This window comes from Poeciliopsis prolifica, unplaced genomic scaffold (assembly GCF_027474105.1).
Source record: "Poeciliopsis prolifica strain line A6 unplaced genomic scaffold, Auburn_PproV2 SCAFFOLD022, whole genome shotgun sequence".
Classification (NCBI taxonomy): domain Eukaryota; kingdom Metazoa; phylum Chordata; class Actinopteri; order Cyprinodontiformes; family Poeciliidae; genus Poeciliopsis; species Poeciliopsis prolifica.
In genome coordinates this window covers 5995688-6014223 of record NW_026562397.1, presented here as the reverse complement: position 1 = coordinate 6014223, position 18536 = coordinate 5995688, and the positions used below count along the sequence as shown (strand labels likewise).

At 41.0% G+C, this 18536-nt stretch overlaps 2 protein-coding genes across 3 annotated transcripts; both read right to left on the bottom strand.

Annotated features, from left to right (window-relative positions):
* Positions 1 to 21: 21 nt before the first annotated feature.
* On the bottom strand, positions 22 to 12441 carry map6b (microtubule-associated protein 6b). 2 transcript variants are annotated; one of them, XM_055045321.1, is made up of 4 exons: positions 10991 to 12441; positions 7046 to 7259; positions 5380 to 5428; positions 2554 to 2647 (listed from the first exon to the last, which is right to left on the bottom strand). In XM_055045321.1, the coding sequence occupies exons 1-3, from the start codon at positions 11692 to 11694 to the stop codon at positions 5384 to 5386; spliced, it is 963 nt and encodes a 320-aa protein (XP_054901296.1). In that variant the 5' UTR covers positions 11695 to 12441; the 3' UTR covers positions 2554 to 2647; positions 5380 to 5383. The 2 variants fall into 2 exon arrangements, with proteins under 2 accessions (XP_054901294.1, XP_054901296.1); XM_055045319.1 differs by lacking the exon at positions 5380 to 5428 and having other exon boundaries at positions 22 to 2647.
* A 651-nt stretch (positions 12442 to 13092) lies between these two features.
* thap12b (THAP domain containing 12b) lies at positions 13093 to 18182 on the bottom strand. Its single transcript, XM_055045734.1, has 5 exons — positions 17863 to 18182; positions 16952 to 17072; positions 16752 to 16859; positions 16624 to 16660; positions 13093 to 16109 (listed from the first exon to the last, which is right to left on the bottom strand). The coding sequence occupies exons 1-5, from the start codon at positions 17949 to 17951 to the stop codon at positions 14215 to 14217; spliced, it is 2250 nt and encodes a 749-aa protein (XP_054901709.1). The 5' UTR covers positions 17952 to 18182; the 3' UTR covers positions 13093 to 14214.
* Between the last annotated feature and the right edge of the window lie 354 nt (positions 18183 to 18536).

Below are 18536 nucleotides of genomic sequence, written 5' to 3'. Positions count from 1 at the left end.
TAATTCAACAAGTCACAAAACTGGAGTCTGCACCATTATTTTAATTCAATTCATTCAGAGCAAGCTGAGTTTACAAGCACAAAAAAAGAAAGAAAGGAAAATAAGAATCACAACACATCTGCAGCCTGTATGACATCGTCACTGCCATCTGGTCCGGAGCTGCAGCGGTCCAGACCCCACGGCGTGAAGGATGAGAGAGATAGCACCAAGGTGTTAAGAGTGCAGAGCAGCACTTCTGGTGGATCTTGTGATCTTAGCGGGCGGCAGGCTTGAAGGAGATCAGACACAGAAACAAGCTTTCCGAATCACACACACAAGCTCACACAGAGAAGCAGAAACTTTCAGCAGCATTTCAAAGAGCTGAGCTTGAAGTCCTGGCCCATTCCTTGCCCTTAAGCACCTGGAGAGATCAGCCCGTTCACTAAGATAGCGATTGTTTTTATTTTTCCTAAATGAGCTCAACTATATGATCACAACTTAGAGGAGTGTGTGGCGGCCAACGCCATAAAATATAGAGTTTTTCCAGAAACCAATCAAAGGAACCTGTTTGCATTTAGATCAAAAGAAACATTTTTCAGAGTGAAACCATAAATGCCAGTGTGGTTATTTTTACAGCAGTACCAGCCACTAATCAAAGAGATTACTAGTTAAATGTATGTCTTGTTGTGAACAGAATCTATTTCTACTCATGCATTATACTTGAAAAAGGTATCTCACCTATACATTTATCTTTAAAGGCTCCATTTACAAGCGAGAGTGCAACTGTGACCGCGCGTACAGTCTGCCTCTCAACCAAAAGAAAGGTCTTGCATGCAAACTGTAGCAATTACATTACTACGGTTAATTGAATTTCCCAACAACCAACCGGATTATGCCAGATATCACCCGGAACAATAAAATAAAAACCAGGACCAAACAGCAGAGGCACTGTAAGTAGGAAACCAGAAAAAAACAGAGCTTGTCGCAAAAAAAAAAAGAAAAAGAAAAGAAAAACACTGACATGAAAAAAGAATCTCTTTTACATAGATTTTTTTTAAATACAATTATGTCAGTACTTAGCTAAGTAATCATCCATTCAGAGAGAAGAAAGCCCTCTTAGACATATGTCAGTGCTGTGTAAAAGTCTTCAGAACACCCCTCATTTCATTATACCCTCGCCACATTGTTGTAAGGATATATGAATATATTTGAGTAAATAATGTTTACCTTTCTGTGCATCTGATACTGTAGCACACGTCTCCAACAAAGAGTCTGTCTCATAATTTTTGAAAGCATCAAAATGATCCAATACGTTGTTATCTAAATTATTTTTCATCTCAGGCTATGACATGCAGACGCTCTCTCTGCGCCAACGAAGATGAACTGGTTTTCACATGCCTGGAGGTGGATCTGTTTTTGATTAATTGGGCTTCGAATTATTAGGCTACTTAGAGTCACTCATTTGGCGAGTAACGAGCGTCGGACTTTCAACCCAAGATGGTCAGTCAATCATGGTAAAAAAAAAATATAATAAAAAATAGGTTAAAGGTAACTTGCAAAAATACATGACAGGATAAGAAACAGTACGACAGCAGCTTTAGATTTTGTTAGCATTGCACAAAACTTTCTTGAGTTCTTTAAAGCAGGTTTGAGCAAACGTTCTCCAGACTTTGTATCCACCTTTTGCATCAGTGACTACTTTTTCATTTATTTTTTTATGATGCGCACTATACGTCACTGTTTGTTTTCAAAAAGATCATGTGAGCATAAAAGAGTTTCCTAAGTTAGGCAATTAACCTGTATTGTGTTAACGAGTACCAGCCAGTGGAACAAAAATAACCGAGGCAAATCATTTTGTTTCTCTTTTTTTAGCTAAGTTCACTGGAACTTAACCTTATTCCAGCAAAATCTGGGATTTTTCTTTTCTTTTTTTGCATTTTGAAAATTAAACTACAGCATTTGCAAGTTAAAAAAAAAGGACTGAGAATTTAATTTGAAAAAAAAGTGGCACCCAAGAAAAGGACTACTTTAAAAGGTGAGGTCCAACAAGGAGATCCTTGAAAAGTCTGGAGAAATATGGCTTGAAACCTACGCAAAAGTCAGGACTGTTTTAAGGCAAAATGGAAACGTAACGAGGGCTCGCTCTGGGCTTTTGTCACAACACTTTACAAGCACTCTAATTTTTTTTAGTTTAATGTCAAGTGGAACTCATATGTGCAAATCATGTGCGCAATAATAGAAAAGCGGTTCCGTGCGCCGGAATACAAAGGAGTCACAAACATTCACACGTTCACATACGGTTTACAGTGAAATTATTTGCATTATCCTAAAAGCTCAACGTCATTCAAACGTGATCCTACGTGTGAACCAACAGGTGAGGAAATGAACGGAAGAGGAAGAAAATGACTTTCTCTGCGATGTCGTCACACACCTAAAAAGCGTACAAGTTGACCCCTGTCTAATGTTTGGCCTCGGCCAGTCTGTTGCTGATCTCTTTGCTCTTCTTCGTCACCGTTCCCTCTGGCGTGGCTTCGGCTGTGTTCGCAGACGGTTTCTTCTTGGCCAGGTGGGAACCAGGAACCTGCTTCTCCTTAGCTTTTTTCATCATCTTCCCGGTCGTTGTTGTCGGCGCCTTTTTTGGTTTGGTGCGAGACGTTGGTTTGTCCACCTGGAAAAGAGAAGATGGGTTTAAAAAAAAAAGAAGAAGAAGAAGAGAAAGCTCACAGTACTGACCTTTAGTCTGAAAACAAAGAAAAAAAAGATGGCTACGTTCACACGGCAGGCCTTGATCCTCAATTCCAATTTTTTTGTGGTCATTTCATATTATCGAGTCGTGTGTCCACAATCAGACTTTCTGTGTAAAGAGTTTACTACCCCAAACGCGCAAAAAAAAAAAAAAAAAAACAATTATAGACTCTATTTATGAAAATGATGGGTCTGTTGATCAATTTTGAAGTTGCTTTGCTATGGCAGCTGGAAATATTGTCACAAGATTATAACAAGATGAAGGATCGCAATTGAAAGGAGGCCCGACTTCTCTAGAGAAATTTGTTTAATGCGTAGTCGATGTAGTGGTGGGATTGCCTTGTGATGATACATAATTTCACAATTTTAAGTGTCAGCCATTGTTCACGTCTGGATTTACCGCGTCTGGCGCCGAATCATGAAGCATCCCTCACGTCAATGACATAAAAACCATATAAAATACAACATGGCCGTTCAGTCTATAGTTTAGGAACTATAGACTATAGAAGTGGCACAAATTAGATTTTTTTAAGGGTGGGAAAAGATCTTAGTTGGGCGTTTCAGTCGGATATTTGCAAAATAATAGATCAGATTTGGGTTGAATTTGCCTGCTGTCTGAACGAAGCGGACAATGTCTGGGTTTTAAACCGAAGCCAGAGCCAGCTGCTGTTTATCTTAGCTTAATATGACGGTTAAAAATGAACAATGGATCCTCTCAGTACTTTGAAGTTTGTGCTGTTTCCTGTGCTGTTGCCACAGAATATTGGCCGATGAAAGAACTGGACCATTTTTTTATGACTTGGTTTCATATTATATTTGTTCCCTCATGGAATAAATGTACTCAAACTAAAGTTGTACTTTTTTCCAAATTTTTCAACATGAGATTAACATACTGCAAAAAACAAATCACTGTAAGGTTTTTATCACCTTATGATATTTAAGATATTTTGTTCTTTATCTTTTTAAAAAGTGTTGAAATATTGATATCTAGTCTTATTTTAAAATGTAGATTGTTGATTTAATTTTACTTAAACAGAAACAAAACATATTTTACTTATTAAATAATAGCAAAAGAAACTGTTAGCTCCTAGTCTGAGCCCTTTTGGTTGAAAACTTTTCAGATATTTTTCTTACTAAGTGAAATTTTGAGTACAGCGAGATATTCAGCTGCTGGCTTTAGCTTTACATTTAAACATTATTTTTGGGGGGGAAAAAAAAGACATTTTATTCTTCATAAATGTAAAAAAAACAACAAAAAAAACACTGAGCACATTGTTCAAAATGTGCCTAAAACATTACTATTATAAGAGTAAAAATCCCATTTTTGCATGCAAACATACATACCTTTGTTTTTTACCCTTCCTCTTAAAATAATGCCTCCTTATGGCATAGGTGGTAGATATAAAAGGGGTTAGTGCCGTTAGAAAGGAAAAAGCACCAAAGTATTTGTGCCTTTCTTCCTACATAATGGTGGTTCATGCAGTCTCAAAAAACAAAACAAAAAAAAAAACAGTTTTTAATTGAACAACACATCAGAAATTTAATGTTAGTCTTATGGCTTTAAGGATGAAATACTTCAGTTCAGACACTGTTAGCGGTGGCACCATGTAGAGACCTAACAAGCAAGCTTGCAGTTGTAGGTTGTTGGTTCAAATACAGACTTTGAAATGGTGAGAGCAGAGCGCTGCCGAAAGCGAGCCACTTAGCGTAGCTCTGCTCCTTAGTAAAGACAAAAAACACAGCCCAGTGGAAGACCTTCCAGCTTCTACAAATGATCACATATAAAGCAAAAAAAGTTGCAAAACATGCTCAACTTTTGTTTGACAAAGTAAACTTAACAGTCTAAATGATGACAGATGTCTTCTGGCTGCGTCTGGTGGTAATAATGACGTTTTGTATTTTTGTGAATAAACATGAGGCAAAGTGCAAAGTACAGGCAACAAAGCTGCTAATCAGCCGACTGCAGATTAAAGATAGGTTTCTCTATTAAAAGCTCAACAGCAATAATCTATTCCTGTTGTAATGTCTACAATGGGAAATAAGAAAAAAATGATAAATTCAGCAGGGATTTTATATGCTTGCTTAATGCTGCAGTAGGTAACTGGCAAAAAAAATTTGTCTTAACTGTCACCATTTCATTTCATAACTTAAATCTGTCACACATAGTATAAGACAAATGTAGTCCTACTGCTATCTGCAGCTAAGTGAGAAACAACCAATCAGAGCCAGGAGGAGAATCTGGCTCTGATTGGCACAGAGCACAGCGAGGGTCTTGTTCAATCATGAGCAGCGCTTACATGTGAGTGATTGACAGCACTGAAACCCTCTTGCTCTTATTCTTATCTGTTGCTCACTGAAAGTGTTGTAGGGCTCACTTTTCTGCAAGTCATTTATGCTAACTCTCCTTCAACAAATGTTTCACGTCCCATCGGGTCTACAGAGTCGGGCTGGGCGTGGCAGCCTCAGAGGTGGGCGCAGAGTGAGCACATGTCTGAGAGTTCTCCGGCGGACTGGTGGTTTAGTGTGTCTGAGGCGCGCTAAGGCCGGGATGCATTCAGGGCATGAGAATGTGCGTGAGCAGAATGCATGTCTGCATTCGTCTGATCAACCCGGGGGTCAGTCTCCATGCTTGTCTGGAAGAAACAGAGAACACACCTGACTACAGCAGGTGGAGAGCAGAGCTGCTCTCCGTCTCTGAGAGGCCCTAGGAGAACGAGAGAGGGAGCGGCCACGTGAACAAACCAGCGATACACACAGGATGAAACCAGTTTTATGCGTGCTGTGCAAGAGTTTTGAATCGACCCCTCTTTTTTGGTCAGTTGATTCAAAGAGCGTTTTTTTTTGTGTGTGTGTGTGTGTGTGCATATTTTAAAGTGGTATCAGTCACCGTCTGCATGTGTGTGTGTGTGTGTGTGTGTGTGTGTGTGTGTGTGTGTGTGTGTGTGTGTGTGTGTGTGTGTGTGTGTGTGTGTGTGTGTGTTTCTGAAGGTCTTTTGATTTCATTTGGCTGTTGTTTTCTCTCATTTTTCCTTATCAGCTGTAATCTAATTCCTTTGACATGAGATGTAAAGAAATGAGGGAGAACTCAAGACTTTTGCACTGCATTGCACATCAGTGAGTGTGATATAGGGACAAAAACTCATACAACACCATTCCACTTATCTTAAAATGACACAATCCATATATTACACTTTATTTAATACTTAGTTTAATACTCTTGATTTTGAGTACATTTATTTAGAACAATCTCACATTATAAGCTTTTTACATGTAGTCCATTTTGAAGTTGACCTTACAGGATGTAGGTTTGGAACATGAGGAAAATATTCACTGGCACAAGCCAAAAAACATATATGAAACATTTCCAGGGATTTTCAAATAGTTCACAATTTAATGAATCCAAACAAGGTTCCAAGTGTCTGCGCTCTGACTGTAAATAATATAATTTTTCTCATAGACAATTTCTGACTTAGAAAGATTTGACCGGCGAGAGAGTGTTCTCTGGTCTTGACCGTTTTGAAGAGTTGCTGAGAGAAATAGCCCTCTGTGTCGTTTCGAACTCGTACCATTTGGAAAGAGGAAGTCGAGGGCAATAAATTAACACTAATCAAATTCAACTAATGAAGTATACTGCAGTTACATTTATCTTTACGGGATTGTCAACAGGGGAGTGTCGCAAACTTTTTTTTCTTGGAGAGGCCAGTCGGGGCTATGGACACTAGGAGAGTGGAGCACAAACATTTTAATTGGATCTAAATTTCCTGAAGTGTTATTTTACGACACAATTTCCGCCACAATTGGCGGAAATTGTGTCCTTTAGTCTGAAAGATAATCTATCTGTGCTACGAATAAAGTGGTTCTAGTAGGAGGAGGCAGTCAGATTTCAAGGGCAGATTTTTTTTTAAACTATCCAATGTGATATTTTGAAAATGTTGTAAAATATTCATCCAGTTTCAGGACATTTTTCATATTTTTACCAAAGGTGGAGATACATATGGAAAGCAGTGGGATTGTAATCCAAAACATGGTTTGTGCTTTTGCAGTTAAACTGAATTGTCATTGTTCAATTTACTATTTCACCTTTTGTTTTAGCTACTCTGAAGCCTTGAAAAGCAACAACTGTTGTATGGTTAAGAGTTTATGAATTGCTACAAAGCCACATTTTTAGGTTCGTTGTTTGGTGAATTTGATCGTCGACCCGTCATTAGGTCAAAGCATGAACATATTTTCTTTTGCAGCCACAGGAAAAGACTTTAATGTGAGTAAGTCTGGCTACTAGGAGGACTGGTGGTTCGATTTTGCAGGTTTGGGGGTGTCTCACCTTGGCTGGCTCCTTGCCCGGCTCGCTGTACAGGCTGCGTATCCTCCGGCGCTCCAGCAGCTTGTTGTCAGTCGCCTGGGCCTTCACCTGCTCCCCCTTGTATGTGGCACTATAGCTGGTTTCCAGGCTGGTCTCCTCTCCGGGTGGTTTATACTGGGAGGGAGCTTTGATCGGCTTCACTGGTTTTACATCCTTGTACGCCTTAAACTCGGTCCTGAGAAAAACGGCAAAGTCAACTTTTACACGTCCCATCTGCTCAAAACGGAGCAGATGGGACGTGAGAAACGAACCAATCGACGAAAAGAACTCCGTCATGAATTGGTACAAAGTGCCTCCTCATCGTGGAGCAAATTTATGAGATACTAAACATTTAACTAATGTTTAGCTGCAACTCAATGCTAATTGTTGTCCATTTGCAAATAGAAATGACCTGTTATTAGTTTTTTTCTGTTTATCTCTGCCTGCTTTTCCCTTAATGACTGGGTTTTCATTTGTGCTTAGAAACGGCCCCTTTGGACTAAAGTCAGAACTTGATTTTTCGAGTTCTACTTTAAAATCTGCGTAATCTAATTTCTCTGGGTTAACTGGATGGAAAATGCACAAGTGTAGACCCGTGGACAGTTAGGACACAGGTCTACACTGCATTCCCCAAACACTTTGACAAGTCGAGTAACTTGGGATCAGTGATTGCTGAGGCAAAACTGTAGAACTTCAAAATGTTTTCCTCACGAAAGTGAGTTAGGCGTCATTAGATGACGGCTTTTTTTTATATACTTTTGTTTGGCTCGACTTGCTTTTCTGTCAAACTAATCAGTAGCATTGATTTCCTTTGGCAGGTTCTGATTGATGATTCGACAGTCCACTAGAATCATATTGTATTTTTCCTGCTCATGTGATGCATTAAAGCTGAAAAATCCTACTTTTTCATTTGGTAAACAACAGATTGTATAATTAAAACATTTTTAAACGTCTTTTTTTTTTCTTTTCTCTTTTGTAGTCAAACTTTGTTACATTTAATGATGCCAACACCGATCAGGTTGTGCGCCTTGTAGTCCTTTGAAAGAGAATCGATCTGGCTCAGTTAAAATCGAACTTTAAAGGAAACTGGAAATTGATGTTGGCCAAAAGACTGATGGGTGCTTTTCTATAGAAAACGTCCACACACACTCGGTTGCCTTCAGACCCTTTTACTGACCCCATTCTCTCAGGGTCAAGAGCATTGATTAGGCAGTAATCCCGGGAAGGCGGCGGTGGAATCGATGATGAAACCCTTATCTGTTGCAGTATCACTTGCTTTCTGGTTAGACTGAAATGGGAGACGATGAAACACCAAATATCTTTTCATGACCTCCGAGCAAATATCTTTTTATTTAAAAAAAAATAAAAGATCCTCAACACAAGCAGTGAGGCATCAGGCTCTATCTTCAGGGTTAAAGTTCAAGAAAATCTTCTGTTTGACCTCACTGTTCGCCACATTGGAAAGCTACGCTAAAGCCGTTTTCTTCTGAGTCAGTCTTGTGTGGTGTGCCATACACTGCCCCCTACTGGCAAGCTAGAGTAAGATCACAAAACATGTATTGCAACATCCTTCTGTAGGGCATCCTCACAGGTTAAGAAAAAAATACTGTCAGCAAAAATAAAATCACTAACAAGTATTTTAAAAATTACAAACATTCTGATTTTTTTGTATTATTATTGTTATTTTATGACATTTTCACCAATAATGGAGTTGAACTATTCTTGAAAACACTTCCACAGGAGATAATATCACAGCCATTTTGCTTTTAGACCATAAGTTGTGTGGTTTTGTCCCCAAAGACATATTATTAGCATTCATCCGTCCATTTTCTAACATCCTTGTCCCTAGTGGGGTCGGGAGGTGCTGGTGCCTATCTCCAGTGAACACTTGGGGCTAGAGGCGGGGTCACGCTGGACAGGTCGCCAGTCTGACCCAGGATATCATTAGCAGAATTGCTTAATTGTGTGAGTTTCATTTAGTTTCCAGAAAAGTCCTGAAGGAAAACAGAGTCAATATTTTAGCAAAATAGTTAGTGTAACGGATTGTAAAATGAAATGTCTAAATTATTTGTAGTTTATTTAAATTAAATTATTTAAATGAATTTCTAATATAAGACTGTTGCAGATTGTTTATGTATGTTTGTCTGTTTTGGTTTGCATTGTTGGTGATTTATTTGGTTTAATGGTATTTTGTAATGTTTTGGCATTTTTTTGTTTAATACGTACCTCACGGGCTGCCGTAGAGAAAGAGGGCAGGGCCTATAAAACTGGGGAATTGCAGTGAACCAAATGAACTGTCAAACGTTGGACTAAGAAATGGCGTTCCCCAGTAAAGGCAGCGAGGTACGTTTTTGTTTGTTGTTGTATTGTTGATTTGTGTTTGTATTTTAATATTTGTATTTGTTTAGTTTTCACGGTGATGCTGGTGGTGATGGTGATGGTGATGATGAAGGAGGTTTGAAGTCAAGTGACCTGACGATGATCCAGCAAAATCATCAAAGGAGAAATAAAGCCAATATCACCTGTCGAGACCGGCTGTTTTTTAATTCAAGTACTGGGGATCAGCTATAGTTAGCAAGGCAGTGACAGGAGCTGTAGAACATGTCCAAAATGATGCACAGAAAGCAGAGCCATTGAAGCTAAATGTTTTGGGGTTTTTTCTGATACTGAGCTTATTTTAATTATAGTTTATAGTTTACAATCAAAAACATGCCACACAGGTTTAAGTACAGTTTGTGGCTGGTTAGGTCAGAAGTACTTGAATTCACAAAGTACAGGTCTACAAACAAACCAGTTGCACATATAATAAGGAAAATATTATTAGACATTATACCAGTCATACTTCAATGCAAATTTTATTATTTCTCCTGCTTCATTTCCGGCACGCCTTTACATTTTTTTGTGTCAATAAATCAGCAAGTAATCGCTTTTTTCAGCAGTTGATGGCGACCGCCACAGGTTGGCAGCTTCCAAAACACAAATGATTTACTTTAGCATAGCATATCAATGCTAAGTTGATATTAGCATCAGATTGATACTCTCCTGGTGAGATAGTTTCAAATTCCCTCTTGAAATTGTACTTTCAATCTCAACTCTAGTTGAGTAAGATTTTGTTTTTCAAATGATAATTTTTTTAGATCCACACAAATATGTTTTGTTCCTCTGTTATTTCTCTTTATTATGTTAATATGCTGTGAAAGGATTTTCCTCCTTCCAAATTTAGTCTCTGAACATTTAAAAGGAAAAACCACACACACACACACACACACACACACACACACACACACACACACACACACACACACACACACACACACACAAACAGAAAAAAATGGTAAAAAGCTTGAGGTTGTATGAACTTGAATAAAAAGTATCAGGCTCAGTATCGTGGTCGCCTTGTATTTAATTGCTATGGAATCGATGCCACAATATGAAGTATCGCACACATCAACGTCTAAACAAAGGAAATGACATCCTAATGACAAAAACTCTTCTAATTCAATTTTTACTTCAACGATCCCATGCGGTGATTTTAACTCTTTGTTTGCTTCCTGTTGTCTTCTGAACGCTCCAGGATCACTTTGCAAAAACCTGTTTTTAGAATATACTTGTATGCATTCGATCAAATTTGTGAAGTCACTGCTGTGTTGATTAGGCAAAACCCATTCTGTCGCTTGATTTATTGTCGACGCATTGATTGTTCCATCAAGCTGGGTGGGCATGGCTGGAGGTGGGCCCAAAGTAAATTCTGCATGGTTCCTTCAGATGCTTTGATTTCCCCCCACATATAGAATATATGTACGTCAAGTGGAACATGTTTCATGCCCACAAATAATGCAGTACATATAAATAAATATATATATCCTATCATGCGTGAAAGGGTTGCAGGATAAAAGCTGCAGCTTTGTCCTGGCTTCACCCTCTTACCTGTAGCTGCTAGAAGTCGACATGACCTCCTTTATCTGTCTGTTGAGAGCGTCCGCTGCCGCTCTGCCTCTCCGCTGCTCTGCGCTCCCCTCTGCGGGTCCCTCCGTCTTCTCTGCCGCTTTCCTCTCCGCGGACTTCTCCCTCCTCGCCGCCTCCTTTGACTCCTTCTCTTGAATCTTCTCCTCGATTTCGCTCTTCTCCACGCCGCTCTCGCTCTCGCCAGCGGCCGCCGCGTGCTCCAGCTTGGAGCCGGCGGTGGGACTGGGCTTGGGGATCCAGGGGTGGTCGTGCTTCCTCGGTATGGGCCAGGGCTTGTAGTCCTTCTGGTACTGAGTCTCGTTGTTGAACGGCGCCGGCGGCCGCTGGTACTCGTTCCGGGGCTTGCAGCTGGGCTCGGGGCGCACTCTCCACGCCTTGAAGTCTTGGCGCATGACGGACGCAGCGGACGCGTCGTCTTTGGCCGCTGCGGCGCCCCCCGCCGCGGGCGGCGCCTTGGCGGCCTCTCGCTCCTCCGGATGCGGCTGGGTTTCTATGGCGATGGCCGCGGCCTTCTTCTGCCGGGGCTGCGGGTGGTGGGGCAGGTGCTGCACGTCGGCCACATCCGAGTATTTGGTGAAAACCAGAGGCACCGCGATGTCCGCCTTGTCCAGCTCGGTCCAAAAGCGGTTGATGCAGCACGCGCGCGTGATGCACGGCCAGGCCATAGCGCTCAACCCGAAGAGGAAGCTGAGTGGAGAGGATGGGCAAGGCGAGGAAAAGGCTCTATCCGTGGACAAGAGGAGGAGGGGGGTAAATAATAAAACACATGAAAAGAAAAAGATGCAAAAGTCTCCAAATCCGCAGATCCCCTCGAACAGCTCGCCTCCCTCTGCAGGGCGCCTCGGTCTCGGTGAAGTTTAGGACTTTGGGGCGAACCGTGGAGTGAGCATCGCCGCCTGGTTGCGCATCAAAGCGACCCCACCCCACATTTGTGCGATGCCCCGCGTGGGCCGTACGGAGAAACATCACCTGAAACTCCGTCTGCGTCCGTCCGGCGCGGAGAGGGAGGAGATCCAGTTAACCCTGCTGCTGCTGCTGCTGCCATGTTGCCACGTTCAGAAAGGAAAATAACCAAAGAGCATTAATTAACGCGTCCAGACGCAGACACAGGCGCATGGCAGTAAATGAAGTAACAAATGAAAAGGTAAAAAAAAAGTGAAAAGGATATTTATGGTTGTCACACCTCGGTTGACATGAAATTCAAGGACTGTCCAGATTTCAATAGCTTCCGCCTAATATATTATCAATAAAAAGAAAAAAAAACATCAAAAGCTTGGAGTTGTGTCAGAAAAGAATCAGTGAAACAAAGTGGATTTAATGTGCAGCCTTCAACCATACGGTTACAAAACAGAAAATCTTTCCACAGGTCATTGAAATTCTTGAGACTTTGTGTTTTTGAAAATATATTCTTTTAAAATTCAGAAACCTGGAAAGTTTTTTTTTTTATCAGAAATTCACGGAGTTTAAGTATTGAGAGCATGTATGCATACAGAGAAACTTTTCTCAGAATGAAATATATTTAATTTGTAATTTATTTATTTATTCAGGTAAAAATTGACATCCAGAATCATCAAAATGAACAGAAAAAAAAACACAAATCAAAGTCGAAAACATTTTTTTGGTTTGATTTTTTCTTTTTATTTAAATTGAACAACAATCCAGCTCTGTAATATACGGAGAAACATTTAAGGTCATTTGTAATAGTGTAATTACTTTTGTCTGTTTGTGTGACTCAGCAACTTTGATGCTGAGACTTAAACAGTTAAGCCCCTGAAGGACTGACAGTATGACCTCTGCTTGCAGTCGCTCGTCAGCATTTCTGTTGAAAATATTGCTCTTTTTTGTCTAAATTGCATTAACAACTTTGTGAATTGAACTACACTGGTTTATGTTTGTGAGCTATATATTAGAGCTGGTCAGGACGTGATGTTTAATGCTGACATAACTGCTCACTTGAACAAACCTGCTTGAATAGATTATTTTAATGTACAACTTTAAGATTTCTGCAGGACCAAAAGCATGAACTAATGACCTAAACATGGAAAAAATAAAAAGGGAACAGATTTTATGTTATTTACAAGGCATTTAATTGCAACAAATTGAACATTTTCCACAAAAAATATGCAAAAACAAAATCGTGTTCAAAGCACGAGTAGAAAAAAAACAAAACACCCGAGTGTCACATTTTGTTTAGGCATAACACAATAAATGAACATAGTATAGACGAACTTCCAACGTGTATGAAAGACTAGAATGACATTGAAGAGCCTTTCTCTAGAGAACCAAGTGATCTGCCTGCATCATTTCATTTGATTAAAAAAAAACAAACCCACAGAAGTCATCAGATCAATTACAAAAGTCACAAATATCAAAAGGCTAATAATAATAAAAAGATGGAAAAAAAAAAAACCACCAAAGATTTGATTCATTTTATAACGACATCGTCACGTTCAAGACTCAAGTTTGTTGGAGAAACACTGAATATTTACACAATAAACGCTTCCTATCCTTTTTAGTTAAAAGTCAAAATTCTAAGCTACATAAATTGATTTTTATAAAAAAGAACAAACATCCACTTTGCATCCGTTTGAATTTCAGAGCGAACCGTAACGCAGACCGCCGTCGTTCTGCTGACGAGCTGAAGCTTCGTTGCTCCGTTTATTAACCAATTTCCAAGAAAGATTTCATTGCTTGTTTGAAAACGTTTAAAGTACAATGGAGTATTTGGGCCGAACTAAAAAACAAAACAATGTTTTAAATAAATTAGAATAAAGTCAGAAATTACAAGAATAAAGTTACAATATGACAAGAATATTTACTTTGAGAACAAAAAAGTTGAATTAAGAGAATAATCGAATTGAGCGTAAAGTGTTAGTATCACATTAAGTTATGCTACGTAATAAACTTGTACAATAATACAGTCACAGTATTAAGAAAATGATCATTTTACGAGACTAAAGTCACAATTCGACTTTATTCTTGTATTACTTTTGATTTTATTATTGTACAAATTTATTTTTGTAACATTACTTAATTCTCACAAGTTTATTCTAATTTTCTTATCTTTGTTCTTGTAACGTAATTTATTGCAGATGCAGCAATAAGATAACATTCTACTATTTTTTTTGGCAGTTAAAACTGTGGTATTTTACCCAAGGTAACAAGTGAGAATCTGACCCAAAGCTTCAGATCACTTTGGTCACAATAACGTCGTCACCAACGTCCTCGGCTTCAGCCTCAGGATCGTCCTCGGGGTACAGCCGGCAGTATTTGTCCACCATGACGTCCAGGTCGTGCTTGACGTGGGTGTTGATGTGGAGCATCGCGAGACTTTTGTTTAAATGCTTCGCAGGCACGCTGCCGAGGTACGCCTGCAGCCGCTCGGTGGCGGTATCGCCTGTGCCTTTCTCCACTTTGAGCACCGGCATGGTGGACAGCACCTTGAGGAAGGCGTCCACGTTGGGAAAGAACTTGACGTCCGGCAGCTGCAGGGTCTCGTGGATGGTGGTGGGCAAGCGCACCTCTTTCCCTCTGTGCTTCCATTTGATTCGCCAGCAGTGGAGCTCGGCAGGAAGCGTGTCCGGGTTCGGGAGGTCGCCGCTGTAGACCTCGGCGAAGTTCTCCTCCGTGGTGTTGAACTTCATGTGGCCCATGACGGCCGGAACCAGCGACAGGCATTTGAGAGCTCGGAGGTTGTTGTCGCAGAACATGTCCTCCACCTCCTGCATGATGCCGCGGATCACGGGTACGGTCACGTACTCCTTGAAGTAGGTCTCGGCCTGGATCTCTCCGAGGTCGGCCGCCCGCTGCTTCCGGAGGAAGAGCCTCGGGACGGACACGGGGATCTGCATGAGGGCGGCCAAGCTGACGGCCTCGCTGTACCAGAACTCGTGGTACACGTCGATGTTATCGTTGACCTCATTGAGAGAGTACAGAACCGCCGTTAGGCTGTTTGCGGCGGAGAACACGTCGAGCGTTTCCCCCTGAAGGTTTCTCCCGAAGGCTCTGGTGAACGTCAGAACGTTCTTCAAGATGACGACGGTGACAACCACCTCAAAGTCCGCGATGCTTTCTCCGATGGAGTACGCCTCCGCAGAGACGCAACTGGAAAACTTTCCGTTGGCATTGTCCCGAATGCTATCCATGCACAGCAGGAGTGAAGGTAATATATCCAGCAGCACGTCAAAGATGTTGTGTTGCTCCGTCCATCCGGAGGAGCACATCTTTTTCAGAGCATTTCCTTTCTCCTCGTTCTTCTGGAACTGAATGGAGATGGCCTTTTCCAGCTCATCTAGAGTGTGTGGGGTTTTAAAGAAGGATGTAATCCTCCTCAGATTCTCCATGACAATCTGCACGTTGGGGAAAGGCAGGTTGTTGGCGAGGTGGATGTTCAGCGCCATATGCGAGCAAGGCATGTGCAGCGCGAGAGGGTACTTCTCCATGAGCAGTACGGCGACGGCTTTCATCTTCGTGGTGGAGGTCCCGGTGGCCTTGTGGGCCTGACCGCGGCAGTCCTCCATGCTGAGTCCCCAGCGGTCCACCAGGAGAGCCTCCAGGCTTTCCACCAGCGCCGCCTCGTCTCCGTCCACGAACGGGAGGAAGTCCACGAACTCCTCTCTGAGGACGTTCTGCTGGTTGACGAAGCGGAGGAACACGGGCAAGTGTTTGCTGTTGGCGAATTCGACCAGGTCGCCCGTCACCAGGGAGTAGAAACGACTCTCTCTCACCTCCATGAGCATCTCCTCCCTCACCGTGTTCTCGCAAACGTCGAGGAGCTGACTCAGCTGGGCGGCGCTGAGGTACTCGCTGTTCACCGCAGTCACCTCGAATCTCTTCCTCAGAGCCTCGTCTCCGGCATTCATGCAGTAATCTATGAGAGCCTGGAAGTTGTTGGACTTGAGTTCTTCTTCGGATACTCTGCCGGCGGTCAAAGGGATTGCTTGTTTTGCCAGCATGAACAGAATCTCAAACAAAGACCTTAAATAATCCCGGTAATCTTTCTCATCGGCTGAGAGTTGAGGCTCGTTGTCAACCATGTTTGACAGATCCTCTTTTTTGATGGTCTGCTCAGCAGAAGCCACTGAGGAAAGAGACACAAGGAACACAGGTTGTTTTAGATCAACAAATAATTCAATGGAGATGCACCATTTGTCAGTGACAAACAAAATTAATATCTCTGGTTGCCACAAAATATTTTGCTTTCTTAAAGTACCTTTAAAAAAAACTTAACTTCTAATTTGATATGAAATTGTCTTTCATATCCTATGTTAGCCATACTGTTGGCAAAATCTCTTTAGCTGCTTCGTCCTATGCTGCAAATAATCAAGCACACAATAAAAAAAATTCTACGTTGTTGCATTTGAGGCGAAGAAAAATGCTTTTTTCCCCCCCATTTAAAAATTAATTACATGTTTTTATTAGCAACTTGATGTATTTCTAATATCACATAAACAAGGCTTAAAAAAATCAACAGAAGGTGCCATTTTACTTATTCCATTAACCGTCAAAATAGTCAATTCCAGTCACCAGTCAATTTTCTCATGCATAAATAAACTGACACTAAAGTATCTATAAACAGTCCCCCTAATACTTACATCGTCTCTCTTTAATCCTCTGTATATCTTCATCAGTCTAGGGAAAATTAAGAAACTGGGATTAACTCACACACACAAAAAGTAGTCAAGTTAGCTGAATTATTAAACCAGATTTATTTTTCCCTTACAAGCTCTTTTATCTGCTTCCTGTGCCTGGTGTAAGGGTTTTTCAGATGGCTCGTCAAATCAAAAATGGTTGGGATGGCCGTGTCCTTTAACACCGTCCTGTAGGGGCTCTGAAAGGAAAAGCAGATTATGTAAACACAGAATTACACCAGACGCAGATTTGCCATGCAAGTGCTGAAACACCGATGGCGTCGACACTCACAGTTTTGCACACCATGGCAGGGTCAAAGTGTTTGGCACATAATCTGTAGTGCTTGTTCAACTGGTCGGCTGTTTTGGCTTCGAGATCCGCCCTGCGGCAATTCTCCACCCAGATTCTGCATCTGGAAGCAGAGACAAATAACGGGTTTCTAAAACATGACATTTTACTTCACGTTTCGACGATGTAGTCATACTCTCCCAAGTAAAAGTGTTTAGAATATGTTTTTTTTTTATTTTTTATATTCATCTTTCAGACTATTATGATTGCTAGAACTACATTCTAAATATTTTTGTGGAAAGAAAAAAAATGGTTGTATTTCCTGTCCCATTTTCAAAATCCACTCATCGATCTATTTTCCACTCCATTTATTTGTTTGTCTGCTTCTGCAGCACTCAATTGATCCCCCCTCCATTCATTTGCCCATCCAATCCACCCCCTAAGTCTGCTGTTTGTGAAGATTTCCTATCTAATGGCTTACCTCTGCAACAATATCATCATTAAACTTTCATATTTACAGTTTAAATGCAACTTGGGGGATTTTAATTTGCAAAAAAAAGTACAGAATTTTGACATAAAAAACAACAACCAGAGTACCCAAAAAGTATTGGGACTACTTCAACATAGTTTTACTCAAGTTTAAGTAAAACATAAATGATTAATATTAGGGATAAAAGCTACCAAAGGACTGAATAAGCGATTTCATTTAATATGTTTTACTTATGTGATCAGACAGACAGGCATTTTACTGTCTAAAGTTGAATCCTCTGAGAGGATGTGGTCGCAGGTAAAGACTTCATTTTCATCAACTTGCGCTCAACATACACAAAACAAACAACTCCTGGAAAGTTAGCGGGACTTTTAGAAGTCCTTTAAGGTCGTCTTTGTGTGCGACGCGTTTCGTGTTCCTTTACCTCTCAGGGTCTCGGGGAAACCGAAAAAATGCCAAGTCGGACTGCGTACTCTTCCGTGTGCAGTTTGGAGCCGCGCAAAAATTCGGCATGTTTGAGTCTGGCCGGTTAGCTTGGCTAACTTCGCTGGCTAACGTCCTCTGATAGGCTCGATATCCTTTCAAGAAGCCAAATCCACCGGTGGGATTCTCAAATCAAAGCTGGACTCCGACTTTGGCAAAGAAATGTCTCGCAAACATCTCAAGAACAGATCAACAATCCAGAAAACCGCCACACAAACGACAGTTACGTTTGGACTCATGCGACTTCATTTTGCAGCGGCATGTCCCGCCCACGACGAATGTAATTGGACGAATGAAGAATCATTTGTATAACTATTGGTCAATCGAATTATCAGACAGACCAATAGAATTTCAGCTAGGCATTTGTTTTTTTTCTTCTTTATTCTATCTGACGTGATTACCTTAACTTCCTGCAGCACTCTGCTGCCACCCACAGGCATCTGATAACAGCAGATAAAACACGGGTTATCTGGTCATCCGCCATGTTGTGAGTGGCGTGTTCTCCTTGGGGTCCAAAAAGAAGTATGCTTTTGAAATGACGTTTTCTCTATAAAAATCACAAAAGTTACCTTCATCTAGCAGCTGAGAAATAGTTTTAACACATAGTGTGCCAAA

Bases quoted from the DNA above. Each gene is read 5' to 3' on its own strand.
- map6b (XM_055045319.1), bottom strand. From the start codon at position 11,694: ATGGCCTGGCCGTGCATCACGCGCGCGTGCTGCATCAACCGCTTTTGG. The intron at 7,260-10,990 runs GTAAGAGGGTGA...CGTTTTTCTCAG, and splicing joins TCGACTTCTAGCAGCTACAG to GACCGAGTTTAAGGCGTACA. The intron at 2,648-7,045 runs GTGAGACACCCC...TCTCTTTTCCAG, and splicing joins CGGGCAAGGAGCCAGCCAAG to GTGGACAAACCAACGTCTCG.
- thap12b (XM_055045734.1), bottom strand. From the start codon at position 17,951: ATGCCGAATTTTTGCGCGGCTCCAAACTGCACACGGAAGAGTACGCAG. The intron at 16,860-16,951 runs GTGAGTGTCGAC...TTTTCCTTTCAG, and splicing joins CTGCCATGGTGTGCAAAACT to AGCCCCTACAGGACGGTGTT. The intron at 16,661-16,751 runs GTAAGGGAAAAA...AATTTTCCCTAG, and splicing joins GGAAGCAGATAAAAGAGCTT to ACTGATGAAGATATACAGAG.